The sequence below is a fragment of the Meriones unguiculatus genome, chromosome 12 (genome assembly GCF_030254825.1).
Source record: "Meriones unguiculatus strain TT.TT164.6M chromosome 12, Bangor_MerUng_6.1, whole genome shotgun sequence".
In the NCBI taxonomy this organism is placed as follows: Eukaryota; Metazoa; Chordata; class Mammalia; order Rodentia; family Muridae; genus Meriones; species Meriones unguiculatus.
The window spans coordinates 16,851,138-16,876,658 of record NC_083360.1 but is presented as its reverse complement, the minus strand read 5'-3'; the positions used below and the strand labels follow the sequence as shown (position 1 = coordinate 16,876,658).

General features: G+C 35.0%; 1 protein-coding gene across 4 annotated transcripts in view; it reads left to right on the top strand.

The window, feature by feature from the left end:
• Positions 1 to 25,521, top strand: part of Slit2 (slit guidance ligand 2) — a 350,512-nt gene that overhangs the window by 203,448 nt on the left and 121,543 nt on the right. For all 4 annotated transcript variants that reach the window (XM_060365344.1, XM_060365345.1, XM_060365343.1 and 1 more), the window contains exons 5-9: positions 544 to 615; positions 12,435 to 12,506; positions 16,777 to 16,848; positions 19,941 to 20,104; positions 22,770 to 22,908. In XM_060365344.1, the coding sequence (XP_060221327.1) occupies positions 544 to 615; positions 12,435 to 12,506; positions 16,777 to 16,848; positions 19,941 to 20,104; positions 22,770 to 22,908 (519 nt within the window). The remainder of the gene's footprint in view (positions 1 to 543; positions 616 to 12,434; positions 12,507 to 16,776; positions 16,849 to 19,940; positions 20,105 to 22,769; positions 22,909 to 25,521) is intronic.

Below are 25,521 nucleotides of genomic sequence, written 5' to 3'. Positions count from 1 at the left end.
CTATTAATGTTTCACGCAGAATCTTAATTTTATTGTTGGATGAAGAGCTGCCATATTCCATTGTTAATATTACTTATAATGCTATATAAGCCTAATTATGTGGTCTGGATATCTTTGTGCTTCTCTAGGATGCTCAGTTAAAATAGTAATGTAGGGCAAATATTAAACTCTAAAACTTCAAACTCCTGAAATTCTGTTCTGAAAATCTACTATTGTCTTAATGGAATATTTTATTTTACAAAATAAAATAAAATATGTCATCCATTAAATTAAAATACCATATTTATGTCATCCATTAAATTAAAATACCATATTTTAAAATACAACACTGAATTAAAAGTATATTTTCCAAAATATAATTTATATTAGAATTACAAATTATTTATGTAGTTATTTGCTTTGCAGTAAACTGTTTTGTCTGTTTATGTGGGGGTGTGCTTTTTGTGGGGTAATTTCTGTTTTTCTATTACTTATCACTTTGATTAAACTAAGTGCCAAATCTGATTTTATAATTTTATTTCCCCTTTATTTTGTTGTTTGTAGTGATCTCAGTGAGAATCAAATTCAAGCAATTCCAAGGAAGGCGTTCCGTGGGGCGGTTGACATTAAAAATCTGTGAGTATATTCATACACCATAATTGATAGTGTTTTATGTATTAGGTTTTGGACTCAGGTTTACATTTTTTAAATTATCAAAAAAATAAAATACTGATATAATTTTCTTCTTGTTTTGAAGACATTTCAACAGTAACATAAAATTTTGCTGTTTGTAAAGAATTTTGGCAACTCAAGTCATTATAAAATTTAATCCTTTGATTAGTGTTTTTACAATTTTCAATAAAATGAAATGGTATTATGAATATGTTTTTCTCATTTTCTTGCAGAGTTATTCCTTGTAGTTTTTATCACAGTATGCTGAAAGTGCGGCATATAAACTATTTTATCTCCTTTTGAACAGACTAGATAATATATTCCAGCTAGAGATAAAGGTAGCTCAGAACTTCACCCTTTTCTGGAGTTTTTAGATGTTAAAAGCATAAAAATGATAAATTTACCTTTCATTTATGTGTATTTTTCTCACATCTTTCCCCTCATATCTTTGAAGGACTATATGAATAAACATCCTTAATAAAAAAGTGGAAAACATATATTTTTTTATTTTCCACGATAAATCTTTACTCTGGTTCCTTGCAAGGTGTTTAAGTGCATATAGCTCTCAAGCTGCCTGAGAGATATAAGCTCTCAGTGACAAACCTCATATATATATATTCGTCAATTTCTAAATACTTCTTTAGTCTTTTAAAATGACTTTTCAGTTTAGTTCAGATATTTTAATTGTCTATTACAGTACCATGTAATGTACAGATGAAGAGACCCTCTGCCAAGAATAGCTCTTACAATCCAATGATTTTTAGCTAGTCGCAAGCAGGGTGGGCAGGTTTTCAAGAATTAATGTATATTCAGAATTCTCCACAGAAGAATTCAGTAAAATTTTTCTTAGTGGTGAGAGTAAGACAAATGTTGTCCCTTGTCAAAGAAGACAAGTATTGATAAAGCCAGATTCTGGCCTTTACATCTATCTTCTCAATACAAATATGTATTTTGCTTTTTTTTTTTTTTATCTTGAAACTGTGTTTTCTGAGTACACAAGTAATGATAGAAAAGCACAGGTTTGTGACTATAAATATACAAAGCCATTAGCATTATGACTGTGCTAAATTTTTTATGTGCACTTAGAAGAAGCGGATTTCTTCTACTTTCTGTCTTTACTAGCTAGGACTGTGAGAACACTTAAGTCAGATTCACTGACTTAGGGCAATCCAATCTGTCTCAGTGCATTATGTGTGGATATGGTATTACTTAAGAATTCCTGGGTTGTACCCACTCAAGTTGCAATAGCTACAAGTGCCCACGCCTGCAGATTATCACTTGTAACCTTATAATAGTACTTTCATTAAGTGCTTAATACAAGTGTTTTTAACTATTCTTCAAATATTCCAATACTCTAAGTCACCTGAAGCTCCTTTCCTTTGTGTAAGTCTACATTTAGGAGTATTGACTTATCACGAGAGATATTTTTAAAATACTTTTTTCCTTTTAACTTGAAAAATAAGTTCAGAGATTAAGTGGAAAGTGAGAGAGTGGTCCAGCTGCTGTGAGAAATGGACATTTTAAACCTCCCCCACATACATTCATGAGTTTTTCCAAATTTGAAGGCTGTTATGTATACTGCACAGTGAGGTTAGAGTTACAACCTCAGACAGTTTTGCTATATTTTGAATTTGTAGACATAAGCAATCATCTAAGTCATCTTGTTCCTTAGTATTTAGTTTCATAAAATGAATAATAGTTATTTGGGTTTGTTGTAGTTATTAAGCAAATGAGATATGAAAGACTCTTTAAACCAGTAAGAATGCTAGAAAGCTACATTATTATGTTTATTATAATATTATTAATGAATAATTGCTAAAAGCTATCCATAAATAAATGACTTACAAAGGGGGGCAGGATAGTGAAATATACTTTAGTGTAATATACACTCTAGCGTATACTGTCTATATTCTTTAAACATGCTTCTAATTATTCTATTATGATTCAGTTTGAAATGAAGCTTCAAGTGGAAAACTATGCATGAAAATAGTAAATGAACATTCAATAAAACGGTGATTTATAAATAAGAAATCTCATGCTGTAGGGAACAAATTTAAAGTATTACTATAAGTTGTCAATGTCTTCTGGAAGAAAATCCATAAAAGAATGCAGGGGAAAATCTAAGCTATTCTCTTATATTGTGTGTTGATTAATGAGAAAGAAATTCGTACCAAAAGCAAAATGTTAACGGAGTTTTAGTTTGTTTTGTGTGTGTAAGAAATGGACTGTGCTTGTTTGGTGTGTGTGTGTGTAAGAAATGGAATGGGATTGTTTTCTGGGAAGTAAAGCAGAGACGAGACACAGGGGATCCAGATGCGGGAGGTGATGACTGACAGCTTCCGCAGAATCAGCTTTGGAAATTTATGTTTCCGAGGAAGGAAGGAAGTTTAAGAGAGAGTGAGGATGTGAATAGTAGCACTAAAATAAGAAATTAATCTCCTGTCCTCTTTATCTTCCTTGAACTAATGCAAAAGAGGGGAAAAAACTGAAATGTATAAAATTTAAGATGTTAATGAGTTTCCATAGCTAAACGAGACTTTATAGTTAAAAGATACTTCAAACTATATTGTCAAAAATTGCTTTCATTTCATTGGGCAGAGTGTAGAGTTTAGTTTTCTCATTCAAACAGAGGCACTATTGCTTCTATTTTTTTAATTGTAATGTTTAATTTACATTGTTATTAAACTGCTCTCCACAGCCATCAATGAATCAGTAGCTTACCATTGATAATCATGTGAGTGCTGAGTGGGGCAGGGGAGAGGCATGTTTTGTCATCTTTATTGTGCCTGTGTTTTCAGTTCTAAGTTGGTTGTCTCAGCCACAGCTGTGCACTTACTCAGAGGTTAAAAGAGAAAAATAAGCTCAAGCAGCAGGCATATATGCCCAAGCAGACACAAGATGCTGGCTCCTCGAGAGCTCTCCACCCTCCCACCAGTCTAGTCTAATAAAATTTTCAGATTCGCCACTTTCAGGCCTGATGAAAATCAGTTCTGATCCTGCAGAATTTGGGTTACTCTTGAGATCTGGCTAAATATGCTCAAGGTGGCATCTTGACAATATAAAACTTATGCTGTGGAAATGTTTCAAATTAGTAGGTATTATTTCCCTACCTTCAGGCAAGCCTCCCCTAAACTATCCCAGACATATGAATATTTATCTTGTCTTAAGAATCTTAACAGACAACTAACTTTAATTTTTTTTTCTTTTTACACCCAGCCACAACTTATACCAGTTTCCATTGTCTTGACATTTCAGCCAGTCTCACATCAGGAAAACAAAATCATATTATAATGTCAATAAAATAATTGTGTTACTAACAGTTTCCTGCAGAGTACTCATGGGTTTCTATAAGTGGTACTGAAATCACAAAATACACACTAATGATACTCTGTAGTTACCAGTAAGCGATTCTTCAAAAAGTTAACCAATGTTTACAGAAGAGGTCCTTAAAGATTTTGTCTATATAATTAATAGGTTTAATGCTACTGTTGTGCAGCTTTTCTGGTCCTTCATCAAATCTCAGGAGAAAACATTACAACATGGATGTAATCTTTTTTCGAGCAAATAAGATATTTCCACTTAATCTTATCGTCTTTGAGAATATTCCTATTTGCTCTCACCTCATTTTTGTGAGTTGTGAGTTTATTTTTGTAGCATCTGCTTTATGAGTTTGGATAAGTCTTAAGCATCCTTTCTTTTATAAAGAAAAACAACAATAACAATAATAACAACAACAACAAATTCTATTTGCCCTAGCAATTAAATGAAATGAGGTATAAAGATATAAACTTAGGAATAAATCAACTCGGTCATAATTTTTTCATACCAAAAAAACCTCATGTTAGTTACTTTTATTCTCTTTACTGATTTGGGATGGAATATTGAAAATAATTGCATTCCTGTAAGAATTATTTTAGATACTCCATAGAGGAAAGCACACTTCTGCTTCTTCCTTCCTTCTGCTATTCATCTTCAAGATGTGCTCTGCACAATTTTTATTTTACACTCTTTCCTGTCTACATCCTCTGTTTTCTGAGAAAAAAAAAACCCTTGGTGGTAAAAAAAAAAAAACAAAAAAACCCCAGCTTTCCTTAGGTGAAATGAACTGTGTTTTTTATGGGCACTGAAGAAAATACTAATTTAATTTCATGTACATTAATCTATAAACAAATGTATAAATCACCAAATGATTCAGTATGAATTTTTAGGCAATTCATGTTATCATTTGCATTATAAATATGTACAACCATGATATTTTTGGGGAAAATCATCAAACTTGGATAAATAATTTATTGCCAATAAGAAAATTTGACAAAAAGAAAAAATTATTAATCTGTTGTTGAAAGTTCACATACATCGTTTAGAAATTTAATTGTTTACTGAATTGCTGTCACCTTGCCTTTTTGCTCCCATTTTATCTTATTTCACTTTACTGATTTCAGTGAATCCACATTAACCCATAAAACGTAATTACAAACAACTTTAAGTAAGGTCTATGGAGAGCCTACCACATTTAATTGTTTGAAACTTTATTTAATTTACACTTCTTTTCTGGTGTGTTTCCTCACCATTATTTATGTAATCCATGCTGACTCACAATCAAGAGTTTGCCACAGAGTATAGAGCCGATATCTAACCATAAAGAGAGGGTGTAAATTCCCCATAAGTGTACAATATTTTTTTATCCTGTCATAAATCCTAATTACAATGTCTTCGTTAGCCAGTTTCCAAGTTTGCTTCCTTTCTATCGTAAAACTAAATCCTTTAGCTATCAAATGAAAACTGTAGCTGCTCATGTCTAACTCTCTCCTAGTGCTTTTTATTAAGCCCGAGGCTAGAAATACTTTGCAAAACATACCCTTTCTTAATTAATAAGCTTAGTCTTTCTTCTTCCTTTCTTTCTTTCATTCTATTTTTCTTTCTTTCTTTCTTTTTTTATTAAAAATTCTCCTCTCAGCTGCAGTAGCCCCTTCCTCCTCTCCTCCAGTTCCTTCCTCACCCCTGCCCTCTCCTCCAGATCCATTCCTCCATTTCCCTTTTGAATAGGGATATCAAACAAACATGGCATATCAAGTTACAATAAGACTAGGCACCACCCTTCATTTCAAGGTTGAGCCAGGCAACGCAGTAGGAGGGAAACAGTCCCAAACACAGGTAAAAGGGCCAGAGGCAACCCCAGCTTGCACTGTTAGGAGTCCCCACAAGAAGACCATGTCACACAGCTGTAACACGTGCAGAGGACCAAGATGAGACTTATGCAGGCTCTCTGGTGGTTGGTTCAGTCTCCGTGAGCTTCTACAGGCCCAGGTTAGCTGATTCTGTGGGTTTTCTTGTGGTGTTACGTTGTCTCCCACAATCCTTCCTTCCCCTCCTCCACAGGATGGGGGAACTTTGCCTACTGTTTGGCTTATATTAAAACTCGAGAAAATTCAATAGGTCTTAGAATCTTTCGAGTTACCTCTAAAGGTAGTTCTTTAAGCAAATGGTATCAAGCGAAGAGTATTGTGAGGGTCCACCCTCACAAGCTGCCCGTGGGCCCGAATAGCAAATGCAGAATACAAGTTATTTTGACAAAAAAGAAATGGGTGGGTCTTGAGCACAGGATGAGCAGGCACGGTAAGACTCTTGGGTACTGTCCATGGTCCTGCAGTGTGGGTCTTTTCCTCTCAGGCATCAGAGTTGTGAGCATCCACACAACTGTGATGAGGTAACCAAAGACCACAGAAACTCTTTTCAGTTTTGCATTCTTGCTTTGTCTCCACTGTGCTTGCAGCAACTTTTCTTCAGTAACGAATTTTCTTCCTTGAAAATGCATGTCATGTATCTTCAAAAATGCCTCTGAAACAGAATAGAATAAAGCAGACAAAATACAGGAAAAGATGACTGATTTTGAACTGCAATGCACCAACTTAATAATACAAGAGGTAATAAGCCCTGTGTGGTCTCCACAATGAAACAGAACAGACCTGTTTTCTTGTGTCTCCAATATGGGTCAGCATACTTTGATACCTCTGAAATACTACAACATCCCCCTAATTGATATAGGGGGGATAACATCCCCCTCCAAGCTATAGTCTCATTAGATATCCTTAACAAAAAATACTAGATTTTTTTCATGAAGTTTTCATTTCACCCACTGAGGACCAGGTTCAAACTCTTCTTAATTACTCTTAGGATGCATTTGTTAAAAATTACTAAAAAAAAACCTATATAAACAAAGCAGAACATGTCCCCAACTCTGTGTGGTCTAAAATAATATAGAATGTGCACTAAGAACTCATCGCGTGTTATAATATCTCGTCTCTGTAGACACTCTGTCTTGTTCCGATGTTCTGTCCGTGACGAAGACTTTCTGCTTTGAATCATTGTTTCTGAATAGAAGCTCCCTGCTCAGGTCCAAGTATCTGTGGTCCTGAAAACATTCCCTTAAAATGGTAGTGCCTCTACTCACACCTTTGTTTTTCCCACAAGAAGCTGTTCTTTCACCTATAAAACTCTATTGCTGTTTGAGCAGAGAAAAAGATATGACCATATGATATGATATGATATGATATGATATGATACGATACGATATGATATGATATGATATGATATGATATGGTACTACAAATTGAAGCCAGGGCTTAATACAAGCTAGACAAACATTTCACCACCGAGTGTCGTCTTAGACCATTCTCCACTAATTTAACTCCCTCCACCTAGAGGAGTCACTGGCTTCTCTGAAATTCTACGCCACTGCTTTGAATCCTGGCCATCTATTTGTCTAAAACTTCACCTGAGGCAGAGAATCACTGCAAATCTGCTTCCTTGGCCTCTTGGGTTCTGCATGGGGACTTTGGAAATGTATCACTCTCAATTTCAATCAAAGCTAGACACAATGTTTGCTACTTACTGCATAGAAATTCTCAGCATTTTTTAGGCTAATTATTTCATCTATGAAATTGAGGTGCTTGTAATACTGGCCTTCTCGAGTTACTGAGAGGGGTAATGAGATTGTGTACAATCAGCCTCTAACACACGCTGTGTAAGCATATCTATCACAATCAGTCTAGTTTCAAATGGTTTTGGTTAATTTTTTTTTCTCACATATCATTCTAGTTGTTTTCTATCATTGTGTTACAAAACATTTCTTTTTAATCTTTAGGCTAATCTTAAATAGAAAATCCATACAGGTTTTTAATATGGTGTATCCTAATGATATTTGAGGTTACTTTTTACTGAAATACACAAAACATTGTCTGAAAGACTATAAAAGAATAAAATATCAGATAATGCAAAATCCCAAGTTTCTCATAATAGATTTTTGCCTCATCATCTAGTTCCTTTCTGGTTCTGCCTGGTGAGCCTTTGTTCTGAGAGAAGTCATATGGCTATTTAAATTACTATTCAGGATGTTTATTGATATGATCCAACTTGTGCTATTGTTGTAATTTTATGTTGGTAATATTCAAATTATAAAATATGGTTTAAATAATTGTTGGCATGAGTTTCTATATTTAGAAATTTATATAGACTTGAAATTTACCCTTACAGAGCGATGCTATGCCCATGTTAAAAGCATTTTCTCTTTCTCTCCCCTGTTGACTTATTTTTCCCAATCAAGTGTCTTTACATTGTAATATACTTTTACTTTTATTGATTCTGAGCAAATTAATATGTTTTAAGTTGTCTAAAATTTAAATTGTCTAAAATTAAAACCTATTATAATAGCAATATAAATAACATATCATATCTAGCTCTTGAAATGAAAAAATACAACAAAATGGGGACATTGTCATACTTCATGGAAAACTTGCTACTTCTTTCCTGGATCACACATTATTATGGATTTTAATGCTCTATGAAATTTCACAGGTGACTTTATTTTACATATTCTAATTCTTATGAAAAAAAGCCAATTAGTATTTAAACACTATTACATGAAACAAAAATTTAAGTTTGATATGGAAAGAGATAGAAATCATCAAAATTTAACACTGTGAAGTAAGTTTTATATATCTTGTCAAAATACAGTATGGTAGCTAAATTTTCAAGGAAGGAAATAGGAAATCTTTTAAGAAAACAAACATAACCCAGAATCTCCACTTGGATTTCGTTTAACTTTTTGTATTACTATACCTATTATAGACAACGGTACAAACATTATGTATTGTTTCCATCAATTACACCCAGCGACTGTTTACTGTGAAATAATAGCACATCAGCTTCATATTCTCTATGTGTGAGTCACAAAATGTTCTTCTTTGTGTACGAGTCTACTGGCAAATGGTGGAGCCTGGGACTACAGCCACCCAAACTAGGAACCATCAACATGGAAAGCCTGGGACTTCTGGAATATTAGTGGATCTTTGTCCACTACTGAAATGAGAATTGTAAGAGGCTTAATGAGATGAGGATGAGGATGATAATCCTTTCATTCTCTATTTGCATGATTTTATGCAGCGCTTTCAAACAAAAACCCACAAATTAGGACAGTGATGTAGCAACAGCAGAGGAGATTTCATAGCAGAACAGAGGCAAAGTGAATGTTACAAAATAGAAATTTTAAAGACAAGACACAGAAACCCATGGTAATCCAGGCTGACTCAAGGTCTAGGAAAACCATAGGGTTCTTTCTTTAAATAAATAAGAAAATCTCCGTATGGCGGAAAAGTAACTCATGAACAATGAAAGCAGAAGACAATATTCCCTACTCTCCCTCATGTCTCATTTAAACTCTTTAAAGACAAATTTTTGACTAAATGATTAATTGAAACATTAGCTTTTAGAGAGTTAAAAAAATGAGTGTCTGTGTTTCTTAATCATAACAATTCTATGTTTCAAGTGGAAATCACATCTAAGGAAAAACAGCCTTTCTGAAGTGCAAGACCAGACCCTTTCTTGTTTACAGAAGACACAGAAGGCACACGCACCCAGGGCTTGAAGGGCACTTGAGAAGGATATGAGCAGAGAGAGAGAACCAAGGTGCAGGAAAAGAATCCAGGAACTCTAAAATAAATTATGCTTTTGCACAGTTTTGACACTGTTTATTTTAAACCTTACAGACAAATGGAATTCAACACAGATAAATTCCCTCATGAGCAGTCATGCAAGACAAGGTTTTCTGCAGCCTTTCACTTGAATATCACAAAATTCACAATTGATGAACAAATTATTCACCCATTTGCTTTTGCTTATGTTTTCTTTCTCATGACTTTATGAAGTATGATCACTCTTAGGAAATATGTGATCTGAGATTTGGTAAGCTTCATAAAAAGTTTAAGAAAAAACTTATATTTCATGAACCTCAAACATTCCTAATATCTTTACCATTATATATTATATATATGGTCATATATATATATATATATATATATACATACATATATATAATACACACATATGTCTGTCAACTTGTACCACACACAATATAAAAAAGGAGTCCAACTGATTAAGTTTCCAGCAATAGTGCAAATTCTGGCATAAGGAAAATGATGGGTCTTTCAGTCCTTGTAGAACAAGATTCGCCTGAGTGCTTTCTGGCATGCTCCAGATTTCCCTTTGTGCATTGTATGCATGATTTAGAAGAAGCTGTGTCAGCGCTGATTTATACATTGACAGCTAAGGATAATAAGATATGGGCAAACATACAGCTCACCCTTTCACAGATTAACCTGAAGACTGCATTAGGCAAATTTGATAGCATTAAAAGATTTTGCCAATTTGTCTGGAAACAATTTCTCTTTTGTAGCATGTCAAGGGTAACACTTCATGCCACTGTACTAATTTAAATGGCTTTGATAAATTGTTCAAGAGGTTAGAGAATAGTAGTATAGATATATATTTAGCACTTTGAAATAAAAAGGCTATTAAGTTAATTGTTAAATGAATTTAATCTTTAAAAATCAAAAGTACTCAAAGATCTAAGTGTTTTCTTGGAACCACAGCAACCATATTATATCATGAGGCTTTAAATGTCTTCCTGGAAAATGAAATTATACTTCTGCATTACTTCCTAATGTGGGAAAAGCTTTCAACTATTACAGTAGCAAGAGTCCTGGCTAGTATTGAAGAAAAGCTAAGGTTTATAAATGCAGCAAAACAATCTTTCACAGGATGGGCCTGCTTTTATATTAACCTATATTGTATTATTTGCATTGCATTAAGTTCTATGATTGTGTCCCTTGGAATTTTTTTAAAAAAATTAAATATAGTGTTCATGAGCTAACTGCAACGTATATACTTTCTAAGCAGTTGATCTAAAGAGACATCTCTGAAAGTCACCTATTCAGTAGCTATGTGCAAAAACCAGCTGTTTTATGGAATGTTGAAACAGTTCTTTAAGAGAGGTCCTCCAATGTGAATTAGGCCTCTTGGTGAATTCTGGATGTGAAACAAGGACAAGATGCATTTGTGTGACAATTGTAATCTCACCCTTATCCAGCCACATTCTCAGAGCAATCATGGAGGACTAACGAGTCATTTCTTTCTCAACTGAAGCATTAAAATACATTTTCTCTATTGGAACAATAATGTCTCTAAGCAACAAGGTATCAGTGTCAAAACTGATTGCTGGAAATAGGAGTCAAATGTAGACAGTTCTTTATTACAAAAAAGTAAACAACTTCCTTTTTAATTATTGAAAGTATATTCTTCTCCCATATAAAACATGCTTACCACAGTTTTCCCATCCGCCTTTCCTTCCAGATCCCTCTGTCTCATTGTCCCCCAGCTCAGAAATCAATTTCTTAACATGAGCAGTAAGATTTTTTTATTTCAAATACAAACACCCCCCCAAAAAATAATAAACTTAACCAACTTTGAAGCATCAGTTTTATTTCTTCTGCTACTGAATGTTTATATTCAATACTTAAAGCACTGATGAAGAATTATTTCTTTGCATTATATATTATTTAATGGACTTAAATAACTGGTGAATTATTTTCATATTCTATAAGATATTGCAATGAACAAACAGTTGATTATTTTTTATTGTTGGGGGCTAAAATTGTCATCTTAGAGAAAAATAACCATGGTTTCACTTAAATTTTAATGAAGTCATTTCCTAATATTGAACAAATTATTTTCCTTGAGAATCACATTCTGGAAGTATCTTATCTCAAGGAAATCTAGAATAAAATTGCAAGGAATTTGTATGTAATAATAACGGCAAATTTGGAGAGTAGTGATGGGTGGCATATGGCGACTGCAAGCTGGCTAATTTTGTTCTTGGTTGAGGATAATGGGAAGAAGCATGGCATCATTTCTTGTTTTCAAGAAATTCTCTTGCTTTCCCCATTTGGAGTCTGCAAAGAAAACTGCCTTTAAAAGATGGAAACCTGAAAGTAGTCTTAGTCCTTCTTGCCAAGGATAGTGAAATTAACATGCAGCTGGGCTTCTCTGATAAATGGATTCAGTTAGGTCACTGAGGGGGTGCCTGTGACATTAAGTGATTTACAGCCCTTTACCTTAATGAAATTGTTTCAGCAAGATGACGCTGAAAGCCCTTAATGGATAGCTTTTCTTGATGTAATGAAATTGCATTCCTATGGCATTTAATATAAGGTGCAGTTATTATTTACTGGAGCTTTCCAAGAGCTGCTATTTGCACAGACAGTTCAGAACAAAAAGAGATTTCAGTAGCTGCACAGAGAGGGCAGAGTGGCTTGTGACATTCTTAAGCAGATGAGTGTGGGAGAGAGAGCATTTCAGGAAGTGTGGCCAGAGCTCCAGGGCCCCTTCAGAAGTCTTCACTCTGTTTCTGTTCGTTTCTGTTATGTGGAGTCTTTTAATCCGTTTTACAGGCAACTGGATTACAACCAGATCAGCTGCATTGAAGACGGGGCATTTAGAGCACTGAGAGATCTGGAAGTACTGTGAGTATTGCTAATTCTCTCACTCTTTTTCTGGGAGCATTGTTTTTAGAGAGTGATAATGTGAGGTCTCACCCACTGTCTAACAGTAGCATGTCAAAATGTTCTCCTAACAAAAAATACACCTAGAGAGACTTGTGAATACACAGAAGAGTCAGGATGTGTATGGGCAAAACCATGCGTATGTTTTAATGTGGACATTCTGTATTCAAGAACACTCGAAAGATCTGTGTTTTTTTTCTTTTTAAATAAAATGTCATCATAGTATTGGTCGTTCTATCAGAAGTTCACAAATTCCTAAATTTTAAGATAATAAAACCAAGATCAACCCTTTCTTTACTGATATAGTTTGTTGTTGGTATGTAAAGGTGTTTTTATTTAATCTGCAGTTTTTCATGACAATGTAAATCGACTTCATTGTTGTTTGTTTATTTTAAAATTGAATTCTTAATTTGAATGAGCCAAGGAGGAGATCCATTTCAGAACCTTCACTACTATTCTCCTTGAGTAAAAAGATTTTTCTATGCTTTATTTTCATTCATAACCCAGTCATAAGTCTGACATTGTGATGAATGTGAAACGGTTTTGAATTTCTCACCAATTTCTTAAAAGTTGTACAGAAATTCTCAAGTCTAACCCCCATGAAAAAAATGGAGGGGTTAACTGAGGATTTTTGAGCCTCTGAAAGAATATATTATGAAGAGGAATACACTTTCAACCGAGATAGCTTATTTTAGTAATGTTATCTTATTAAAAATGATAATTCATTTCTTTGTGATAGTTAAAGAGTAGTTTACCTGTCCCTTGATCTCAGTTGTTATTTTAAAGAGTTGATAAAAATAAATTGCAAATGTTACTCACGTAAATTGTTCTGTACAAGAACGTCATCTTTATTGCTATTGGGGGGGAAAAAACCTTTTCTGTTGGAAAGACAGTAAAAATGCTTACGTACGCTTAACTTTAAAGCCACTTTTTAACCTGTGTGCTGTGTGTAGAGGTGTGAGGTCAGGGGAGTTGAGAGAGTTCACTACAGAGATCAAGTATCAGTGCCACACATAGAAACATTTTATGTGTGTGTGGAGGGGGGCGAGAGAGAAAGAGAGAAACTTTGTATTTACTTAAATAAGAATTATTTTAGAAATACAGTCACTTTTCCTATTGAAACTTTCATAGTGGTAGAATTTCTAAACATTGACATTTCCAGGAACTGTTACTGTGCAACTTGTTAAAAAATGATAATTCATGAAATTAAATAAATATCTAAAACTTTGAGATGAGTTTTAATTTCATCCCAGAGGGATACATGATGATTTCAGCCTATGTGCAGATGAAAATAATTAAAATTATACATTATTATAAAATGTGGGCGTCTTTTAAAAATATTTAAATGTTTTACTGTAAAGGTTTTTGATGTTGTGAGGGTAATGTTGCTATGTGCATTTTTAAAGGTAATAAAATTAATATCTTTTAAACATTTTCCATAATTTTGTGAATAAAAGAAAAAACTTTGCAAAGATGGAGTTATCAAGTAGAACTATGTTAAGCAGTGTTCTTGAAAGAATTCTTGGCAGAATTCTTACCCTGTGTGTTCTTATCTTCTGACCTCAGGTGAAAAAAAAATGGAAGAAGAGTAACATAGTCTTCATCTGGGATTCCAGATTCCCAGCTTTTTAATTTGCATATTATTTTTATTCCACGAGCATATTTGATTATCTGACAACATTGAGAATATCATGTAATCATGCTGATCACTGATAAAATGTCTAGATAAAGGTTTTTAGATAGTTACTGAAGTCTGTAATGCTAAGAGAAAAGCCAGGATAGATGAGAGCAGAGTCAGTTTATCGCTCATGGTAAACTGTGCTCCTGTGGACTTCTGGTTGACAGAATATAAAATTAACTATGTATTTTCTTATTATGAATAAACAGTCTCAGTGATATTGAAAACTAAATTTATCCATATGAACCTTTTTTTCTTATTTAGACATTGGGCACTGGAATGAAATTGCTAGCTTTACATATATTTTTCTTGCCTGCAGTAGAGGCATAATTTAATTAAATGGCAGCATAGTGCGTCATGTGCAGTAAATACCAGACTTTCTGCCAAGTCCTACTCTTGCTTTGCACTAAGGCACAAGAGCAACTAAACCATCATCTCCAAAGCCCTAAGGTACACTTCATCATTTCAAGGATAATCTTTTGTACTTCGTATCAATGTATCCTTTTCTATAAAATATCTTCCTGTAACAACAAGCAAACTTTGAAGATGAAAAGCATAGATTAGCTTATAGGCAGGAGAAAGTATTCATAAAAGACCTCCCTATATCAAATTCCCTGTACCCTCAGAGATTTTTGTTAGGCTTGAAAAGGCCTAAATTTCGAGAGCGGGGGAAAAGATGTCAGTTAAAATCCAGACCCTTTTGGAAACTGTTGCAACTGTAAAGATGAGTTAGACAAAGGGAAAGTACTTAGGATTGGTAAGAGCAGTTTGCTGTTGTTTGTGAGGTACTCTGCATGCGATGTGACAGCGATAGAACTACAGTTTATCTGATGAGAGTATGAGTGAGAAAGAAGATCGACAGGTTTCAGCCCGGCAAAAGAGATACATGGGCAGTCCGTGTGCATGATGTTTGATCCTCATGAAGAATTTACATGGGGTTTTTAGACTAAACAGTCTATGGAGGTTGCACAAATAGAATAAATGAGATGAGTAGACAAAAAAAAAATGGAATGGGCAAGAAAAATGGACAGACACAAAGAGACATGACTCTCCCTTGTGGAGTTTGTAGGCACACCTAAGTGCATCTTTTCTTTTCTTTTGAGCACCTATTATATCCTCCTGTCACCATGGTGAAGGCTGTATTAAAATATCTTAAACAAAACCTTCATCTCTTGAAAAAAAAAAAAAAACAGATTGAGTGAAGGACAGTGAGCTCTAGTAAACTAGACATGATAATCTGTGTTGTCTTACCTACTGTTCTCTTGTTTGTTACCCTGCTACTATGGAAGACGACCAAACAATCTGACTTTCCCAGGATCCTTGAACTAGGAATTTTTATATCAATCTCTTTGCCTTTTTTTAAAAACGCTAGTAATTAATTAATCTCTTTTATTTTGTGATCCATCTGTGTTTGAACTAGATATAGTACATTTGCAAACCCTCTTAAGGCAAACCATCACTGGTTGTAACTGATGGCAGTTCAGGGTATTTTCTGGGGGTCGCGAATTGACTTTTCGGTTAAGTTGGTCACCTCAGCTGCAGACCTAAAACCCTTACTGACTCTCTTTGCCACCCAGATTTGAACGGTATTCACCAATAGAATAACCAACCTAGTGAATTAAAAGCACATAGAAAGACTGCATAACTTATGTACATCTCTAAATCATTGAATCCACTGCCTCATTGTGTCTAAAATCTAGCATTTATTTATGTTCAAGCAGCATAAACTGCTTTTCAAACGCCATCACAGTACATCCTGATGTTTGAAGTAAAAAGTTTTAATTCTCAAAGAAATTCTCTTTCAATTGACTTTCTCTCCCATCTTCAAAATAATAACAATTAATTTGAAATTACTTACATTAAGGCAGAGAAAGAGCAATCTGACACAAGCAAGACTTACACCTTTTTACCAAAAAAACTTCGACCACCCATTTTCTTGGCTCTACCTTAAGATATAGTGACGGATATTGTAATGCAACAGAATTACACAAAGGGCAGCATACCATGCTATAACTAAATCAGACTATGCTGAAGGCTGAATTTGCTTCCAGAGCTAACCACTTCATCCTAATATGATGAAAATATAGGTGCAAGGTTTTAGACCCAAACATCAGGAATAGCTATTGTCCACAGCAAAGTGTAATTAAGTAGTCCTCTGTGGTAATGACTGTATGTTGTTAGTATGAAATTTCAAAAATGTAAAATTTGATCGGCACTACTTAAACAGAAAAATGTAAAATGCAGTTTTCCTAGTGACACTCTATGGTAAGCAGGCTTGCATGCAGTAGTATCATAAAGTAGACATGTTCTGGCCTTAGCCGTACATAGATAACAAGTGTTAGATAAAACAGCATGCATAGTAATTTACTGAAATACAAAAGTTAGACATCATCTTTTCTCCAAAAGAGTCTTCTTTTGGAATCTCTGTGTCTTCTCTATTAGTAGGTTAGCTGTTTACTTTAATTGAGTCATGACAAGTTTTGATGTTAATGTAAAATGACTAATGATCTTTCTAATCTAACTAAATTTTTTAACTTTCTTTTTATTCTACAGCACCCTGAACAATAACAATATTACTAGACTGTCAGTGGCAAGTTTCAACCATATGCCTAAACTTAGGACATTGTAAGTAGTCAAAACATACAGAAAGATGCATTTAATTAATTAAAGCTGTTTCTTCGCTAAGGTTTAATGAGCAGACTATAGGGCCACTCGTTCATTGTGGCGTAAATGAGAAAAGCGAAACTTAAGAATGCTAAAAATGCTATTTTAGCAAATGAACTGTTCCTCTGAAAACTTGAAGGCGTCCTTACAAATGACATACATTGCAGGAAGTTTGCAGTAAAATAAAACATTTACTTTGAGCTATTGTAGAGGTCACATTTCATTAAGAAGTGGAAGACTCCTTGATTGGTTGTCAGAAATGATAAATGGGAAATCTTTGTGATTTTATTACTGTATTAGAAGCACACCTAATACAGCTAAATCGTGCGCCAGCGTTCTCTGTAATGTGAAGTCAGGGCATCACCCACCGGTGCTTGCATAATTAAAGCTGTGTCAGCATTTATATTTAGAAGTATCTTTCCAGAGTTACACGCACTCATTAAGCTATTTTTGTGAAATACAGTGTGAGGTACAGCTATTTTTCTCTCCCTAGAAAAATTAATCATTAAATCCCAATGTGTAGATGTTTAACTTTGATATTTTATTTTATTAATTATTTTATTATTATTATTATTTCTACAATTTATTCACTTTATATCCCAGTTGTAGCTCCCTCCCTCATCTTCTCCATGTCTCCCTCCATTCCTCCTACCCACAGCCCCTCCCCTAGTCCACTGATAGGGGAAGTCCTTCTCTCCTGTGTCCCTAGCCTATCAGGTCTCCTCAGGATTACCTGGATCCCCTTCCTCTGTGGCCTAGTAAGGCCACCCCACCATGGGCAGGCAACCAAGTTCATGTCAGGGACTGCCCCTGCTCACCTTACTAGACCACATGAATCTCTTGCCAACGAGGTCTCAAAATCACCTAAACCTAAAAAGTGGAAACATAAAAATAAAGCCAAAAATTGGGGCTTGGAAAAGGTATTTTTTAACCAGTTAAGTCTATTTTGATATGTTTTCAAACTATTTCTCATTTTAAAATTGCATATAATCAAGGCTGGCATGGGCATGCTCAGATGCCATCCATTCCTGTGAGAGGTGAGCTAGGAAGTTAAGGCATTCAAGGCTGGCCTCTGCTACATGGTGAGGTGAGAGTGGACTACAGGGGACTCTCCCTTATAAAAATAAGTAAAATAGATGAACGGATAAGCAGATAGGTCGTAACTGAAAACATTCGTTTCATTTCTTAAATAAATATACATTGAGCTGTTTGTAGTAGCTCAGGCCTTTAATGCCAGTAAGAGAGGCAGGTATACCAAGAGAGTTCAAGGCCAGTCCTATCTAAAGCAACAACAACAAAAACAGCACATTGAAGTATAAGCATTTTAATACCTTGACAATTCTAACTTAATAACTAAGTTATACTTCCCTATGAGAATAAGATAATTAGTAGCCTCATATATTCAAATCTTATTTGACAAAATCAGTTTTATATTAACTTTATATAATGTATATGAAAAGAAATGATCATTATTTTAATTCATAAAAATATAAATCAGCTAAAAGTGTAAAGCAATCAATCACTGAATTTTAGTGTCTTTATCTGCTGGTAGTCATATGTTATTTTCTCTTCCAAATAAGCTTTCAAATGCTTTGTATGTTTTCCTCATTCTATGTGGACCTGGTAACAGACTGGGTTTAGATGGACATATTTGGAAAGGATTATGGAGGCGGTACCAGAGGCTACCAAAGGCAATGTTTCAAATTCTCAGCAAACTGAGTAAACTGAGGTCACTCACTTTTGCCAGAATCTAATATATGACCTCAGAATATTCCTTATAGTTTTGATGCTGGTTCTTATCCATAGATTCAAGGAGAATAAAGCCATCATTTAACTTTAAATTCCCTCCCTTTTAGTTAGCTCATTTTTTTCTATAACATTATTGGTACTTAAAAATTCCATTTTTATACTCTGATTATCTTTCCAGTCTGAGTTCTGTGTTTTACTATCCATTATCATTATTGGGTTAGAATTGAACACATCAGCTAAATGGGCTAAAATGGTTTCACTGTGTCATAGACAATTCGAGGAATGATGCTTTGATTTATAGCATTAGACGTCACTTTCCTTAGTTTGAGAAAACATAAAAGCCAGTTTGAAGTCATTTACCTAATTGAGTGAATACATTTGCTCAATATTTTATTAATGGCGACATACTATTTGCAATTTGGATGGAATCCATGATCTTGCACAGATCCCTGCAACATAAAGGGGACCCACTTAATCCCTTCCCTTCCAGCCTTTTAATTTTACTCTTTGCTCTTTGTAGCTAGACCCTAAGATCCAAACTCAGCTTAATCCTTTCCTAAGAGAGGAATAGGGAGAGATGCAAAGAGAGAGAGAGAGAGAGAGAGACAGAGACACAGAGATACAGACAAGAGACAGGGAGACATAGAGTCAGAGTCACAGAGAGGCAGGGAAGGAGGGAGGCAGGGAGAGAGAGGAGGAGGGAGGCAGGGAGAGAGGAAGGAGGAAGGGAGGGAGTAAAGAAGAAATTTCAAGTGGTATGTTAAAACATACTGTCTTATACTGAATTATTATTCTGTCTTATTTAGTGAAATAGTGCCATGCTAAAAAGACTTTGTAAGCGGTTGCTATAGAAATGGGAGGAACTTTGCTGATATTTGACCTGTAAGCCACTTCTGTTATAAACACTCCCCCTTCATCACATTTCATATCCGCAGCTCTGGAACTACCTCTGTTGTCTCTCATTATGTTGGAGCTCAAGAATAATTTTCCCTGAGCTGTTTTTTTTTTCTTTTTCTTTCTTTCTTTTTCTTGTTACTCTTTTGAATGAATATAGGCAAAATAATTTAATGGTTCTATTTCTGTCTGTTTGCTCAGCTTAATAAAGGAATTGACTCATGTTTGTTGACCAGTCTAATTATCTGAAAAATAACTGTATAGGAAGTCCCTAAGATGTGTTTGTATTTGTGTTGATTAAAAAGTATATGTGTGTGTGTGTGTATATACATATATATGTATATATATATTTACAAAGTTTCAATTAACCTTCTCCTGTTTTCTACTTTGAACTCCTCTCTTTCCTTTAGCCGACTCCACTCAAACAACCTGTACTGCGACTGCCACCTGGCCTGGCTCTCGGACTGGCTTCGCCAAAGGCCTCGGGTGGGCTTATACACGCAGTGTATGGGCCCGTCCCACCTGAGGGGTCACAATGTCGCAGAGGTTCAAAAACGAGAGTTTGTCTGCAGTGGTAAGATCAGCGAGGTTACAGTGGTTTTGTTCACACTGCTATGTGCGGAATTCGAGCTGCGAAGGTTCAGAGTTGAACGCATAGGCATGAGAGCTGCTTTCGCAATGAAAAGGATGATAGATTCTAGGATAATTACTAGGGTATAATATTTGTTATAATATTGCATTGCACCTAGGGTAATTACTGATCACTTGTATGTAAAATCCTTTCATTTGCATCCCAAGGGAATAAAGGAAATTCCTAGATTGTAGCAATACTTGCAAATTGATATTTTCTCTTTTATTAATGATTATTATTTACTTTTTGACTAGCTAGTGAAAATGAATAGATAATCCCTGATACTTACTATAAAATTCAGTATAACTCAACTGTAGCTATAAAATATTGGGAAAATTCTTTATAAATATATACCTTTAATGATTCAATTCTACTTAAATAAATATTTAACTATCTTAAATGCCAAAAGGTGTGCAAGCTAAATTTATCAGTCACTAACATTTGCTGCGTACTTTATGTCTAAACACTAATCTAAATATCTCACATATGGCTGCCAGATGTCACCTCCCTTGAAACCACTATATGAACAGTTTAAATTAATGTCTATATTGGAGACTAAAGTACAGTGAAAAATAATAAGCTTTTCTAATATTATGTAGTCAAGTTCAATGATCTCAGCATATTCTGTATAAGCCTACATATGCCTGCACATGTACACACATAAATGAATACACACATATGACTATATATTTTATGAATATATGGCTAGGTCTGCTTCAGAGCAATTGTTTAAAATATAACCAAACACTTATATTTTTGGTTGTGAGTCTAACCTTTAACGGCTTTGGACACCTTAAGTTTTATAACAACTGTCTTTTAAAGTAGGCCAGTATGAAATTGACATATGTGCCATTTCAAATGTTTCAGTTGCACCTTAATGAAATTATGTATTTTATGTAGATTTGTTTAGTGCTATTAAATGTATTTCTCAGTTACACTGTTACCCGAATTACCATTTCTTAAATAAAGAACTATACAAGTATGTGCTAAAAAAACATGACAGAACACATACATTTTTAATGGTGATGGCAATCAAAACCAGGTCCTCGTATATCTTGACAAGAGCTTTTTAACTGTGATCCATTTCTATGCTGCACACAAAGTTTGAGAACGTTATATAATTGGCTCTTCATATTTAGGGATTATACAGATAGAGAATAGAACAACCTCAGATCAAAACATTTGTAAAATAAATGATAAGTACTCAAACTTTACCATCATTTTCTCATCTTTACTCTGTAAGCAATGCAATATTATAACAAATATTTGAATATATTTTAACTTAGCAGTATCCGGTTGATTTGCATATGCTATATCCAAATAGAATCCCATTTTTTATAAGGTCCTTGTACGGCCATTTGTTCTGGTAGCTGTGGAGATCCCCTCTTTACACTAGTTTACCAAGGGAGGAATCTGAAAACAGTTAACATTTTCAAATGAGTGAGGAAAATTTACTAGCTCACACTGGGCATTTAAAGCTGTCTTTCAGGTATTTATCTATGTTTCCCACACTTTGTAATCTAATCCCAGTTCTCTTATAATGCTATGAGTATTCTGTCTGATTGCTTTTTTAAAATCCAAACAATTGACTAACAGTTCTCTACTAACCATCATTTTTTTTCTCCTTTTGCTTTTCCTTGCTGCCTCCTAGATGAGGAAGAAGGCAAGTTTACATTTTTTATGTCTTCTCCCTCCCCACAATTTTTAGACCTAGACTATTGTTGCAGTTTGAGAGCTTGTTTGGAGGGATGGGTTTAGCATCTAGCCCATAGCCTATTCCTGCCATGACTTCCATTGGATGGGACCCTTCTTGGGACATCCCATGGAGTTGTGCTGATTTTCTCCAGAAACCATTGCTAAGCAGGCTCCTGTTTGATGAGGCCTGGCTGATGATGTTCTGGTTTTCATTAGTCAGATTGTCAAACCTGATTTCAGAATACTTTTGTTTTCAAATACTGAGTAGGGAAATTACTCATCTGCAGGTGACTGCTTATAGCAAAAGTTTCTATCAGATGAAGCCCTAAAATGAATAATTTGGATAAACAATTACATAATGATATCCCACAAATTACTATAATAACTTCAAAGAAAGCAGCAATTTTGACTCTATCCAGACATCAAACTTTTATTATCTAGTTTTCTCGTGCATTTGTTGGCATAGAACAACTTAATTTGAGCAACAGTTATGTCAACCAAGATTGAAGTCCTGTGTATTTTTTCTTTTCTTTTTTTTTCAGAGATAACACAAATTATGATACATTGGTTTGATTAAAACCAAACTCCATTAAAGTCTATTAGAAACATTATACATTCTTCTGAAATAGCTGCTCTTCTGGAAATCATATTATTTTGAATAGAATTCTGGTCTAGAATCTGAACTTAGTTTTACTAATCTTTTTCAAATTCTAAAACAGTTATAAATTTTATGACAAGCTTAAGATACATGTGCATGCTTACCAAAATATATTCCAGAAATACTAAGGATGCTTATTTAATGAACAAGTGTGAGAGAACTTGATCTCCTGCGTTCTTAACTGAGCACAGTCTGCATGTCTCTCTATTGTGAAATTCAAGAGAAAAATCTAACTGCTGTTGTTTTCTCCTTTAGGTCACCAGTCATTCATGGCTCCCTCCTGCAGTGTTTTACACTGTCCTGCTGCTTGTACTTGTAGCAACAATATTGTAGACTGCCGAGGGAAAGGACTCACTGAGATCCCCACAAATCTGCCCGACACCATCACAGAAATGTATGTGCCCTAAATTTTCTCATTTTCCTTCCACCTCCCTACTAATCCAAGCCATGGTTTTCTTCCAGTAAATTTGAGTTTATCAGAGACACCACTGATGAGTTGCCTTAGGCAAATGATCTTTTCAGGAGTGGTTAACCTTTCCTCTATTCACTTTTAAGTACTTTGTTGAAGTCAAAATCATAAAATTTTGATTGTATCACAAAAGGAATTAAAAGGAATATATTGTTGATTTTATCACAAGTAGAACTGAAAGGAACACATTGTTGGACAGTTGTCTTTGAAGAAGGTATTTAGGACATTTTTGAGACAGTGTGTGTATCTTAGCCTCACTGTGAATTTTCTGAAGTTGGCTTTTGACTACAGGGATGGAATACAAAGAGGTGGCTAACGATGATTAAACCACAACTAAGAGATGTGCTACATTCTCAAAAGCTTGAGTTTAAATTGAAGTGTCGTGATCCTGCTTAAATGGGTAGAGCATATAAAATATAGAAAGTGCCAGACTGTAGCAAGCGTCATGACTGTTGTTTAGCTGGAAGACCCGTTAAGGTATGTTGTGCAGTTACTATATCCATTAAAAGCTAAATTCTTTACACTGCTGTATAGATTTTTTTTTCATGATACAAAGGACTGTTAACATCCTTGTGAAATCCAAGTCATTTGCAAAAAAGAAACACATGTAAGATGCAATTCAGATTGCCAACATCACAGGAAGTATTGAGGAAATCTGTATCCCAGTTTGTATTGAAAAAGGTATCTCTAGTTCTTTATATATACTGGATATTAGCCTTCTGTCAGATATAGGGTTGGTGAAGATTCTTTCCCAATCTGCAGGCAGTCATTTTGTTTTGATGATGGTGTTCTTTGCTTTACAGAAGCTTTTCATTTTCATGATGTTCCATTTATTGATTGTTGCTCTTAGAGCCTGTGCTGTTGGTGTTCTGTGCAGGAAGTTGTCTCCTGTGCCAATGAGTACAAGGGTATTCCCCACTTTTTCTTCTAACCGATTTAATGTGTCTGGTTTTATGTTGAGGTCTTTGATCCACTTGAACTTCAGTTTTGTGCAGGTTGATAAGTATGGATCTATTTGAATTTTTCTGCATATAGACATCCAGTTAGACCAGCACCATTTGTTGAAGATGCTATCTTTTTTCCATTCTATGGTTTTGGCATCTTTGTCAAAAATCAGTTGTCCATAAGTGTGTGGGTTTATTTCTGGGTCTTCTGTTCGGTTCCATTGATCCACCATTCTGTTTCTGTGCCACAGAGGGCCTCTGAAAGGCTCTGCCCTGCAGACTATAAAAGCAGATGCTGAGACTTATGGCCAACTGTTGGGCAGAGTGCATGGAATCTTATGTAAGAAGTGGGAAATAGTAAGATCTGGAGAGGACAGGAACCCCACAAGGAGAGCAACAGAACCAGAAAATTTGAACACAGGGGTCTTCCCAGAGACTCATACTCCAACCAAGTACCATGCATGGAGATAACCTAGAACCCCTGCACAGATGTAGCCCACGGCAGTTTAGTGTCCAAGTGGGTTCCATAGTAATGGGAAGAGGGACTGCCTCTGACATAATCTGATTGGCCTGCTCTTTGATCACCTCTCCCTGAGGGGAGAGCAGCCTTACCAGGCCACAGAAGATGACAATGCAGCCACTTCTGATGAGAACTGATAAACTAAGATAAGAAGGAAAGAGAGGAGGACCTCCTCTATCAGTGGACTTGGGTAGGGGCATGGGTGAAGAAGGAGGAGGGAGGGTGGGATTGGGAGGAGAGGAGGGAGGGGCTTATGGGGGGGATACAAAGTGAATAAAGTGTAATTAATAAAAAAAAAAAGAAAACCCTTTGAGGGAATTAATATGGTATGGGGGACTGAAGAATGATAAAAGACAAACTAAATCAATAAATAACTATATCTTAAAAAAAAAAGAAAAGAAAAAGGTATCTCTTGCTGGGTGTGGGCCTTTAATACCAGCACTTGGGAGGCAGAGGCAGGTAGGCATGGTTGGGAGGTAGTAAATGCAAAGGGGCTAACTGATTTAATAGAACACTGTGAACCTTGACAATAAAGATTGGCATATTACATAGGAATGGTGTTTGAATATTGTGTCATAACACAGAAAACGAAAGACAAGAATGCTGAAAGATGGATCATACTGCATCCTAGAGAGTCTCGATGCTGTAAAAACCTTGCACTTTATTTGGAATGCATTTGCACACAGGTGTTTTTAATTGAATCTTCCAAAAAAAAAAAAAAAGTTGGTCTTGGAGCTGTACTCCCATAGGCTTTGAAGCCAGAAGATCCCCAGGAATCTATTGCATTGGTCTTTGGGGATGTCACAAGAGCAGGAAGTTTTAAGCAATAGTGAGAAGGGGTCGTGGAAACAGATGAGAGTGAACAGAGAGACTCAGTTAGTAGGGACTAGTACTGGTGAAGTTTTAGTAGAAAATGCAGCAAAATTGTGTCAGTTTCCTGCATAGGCTATGGAAAGCTTTAATTCTATCATTACAAACAAGAAGTAACAATAGCAAGATTGTACAATAACATGATTCAGTTTATAATATTTTTTGCCATTCTTTTTATTATTATTAATTACACTCAAGACTATA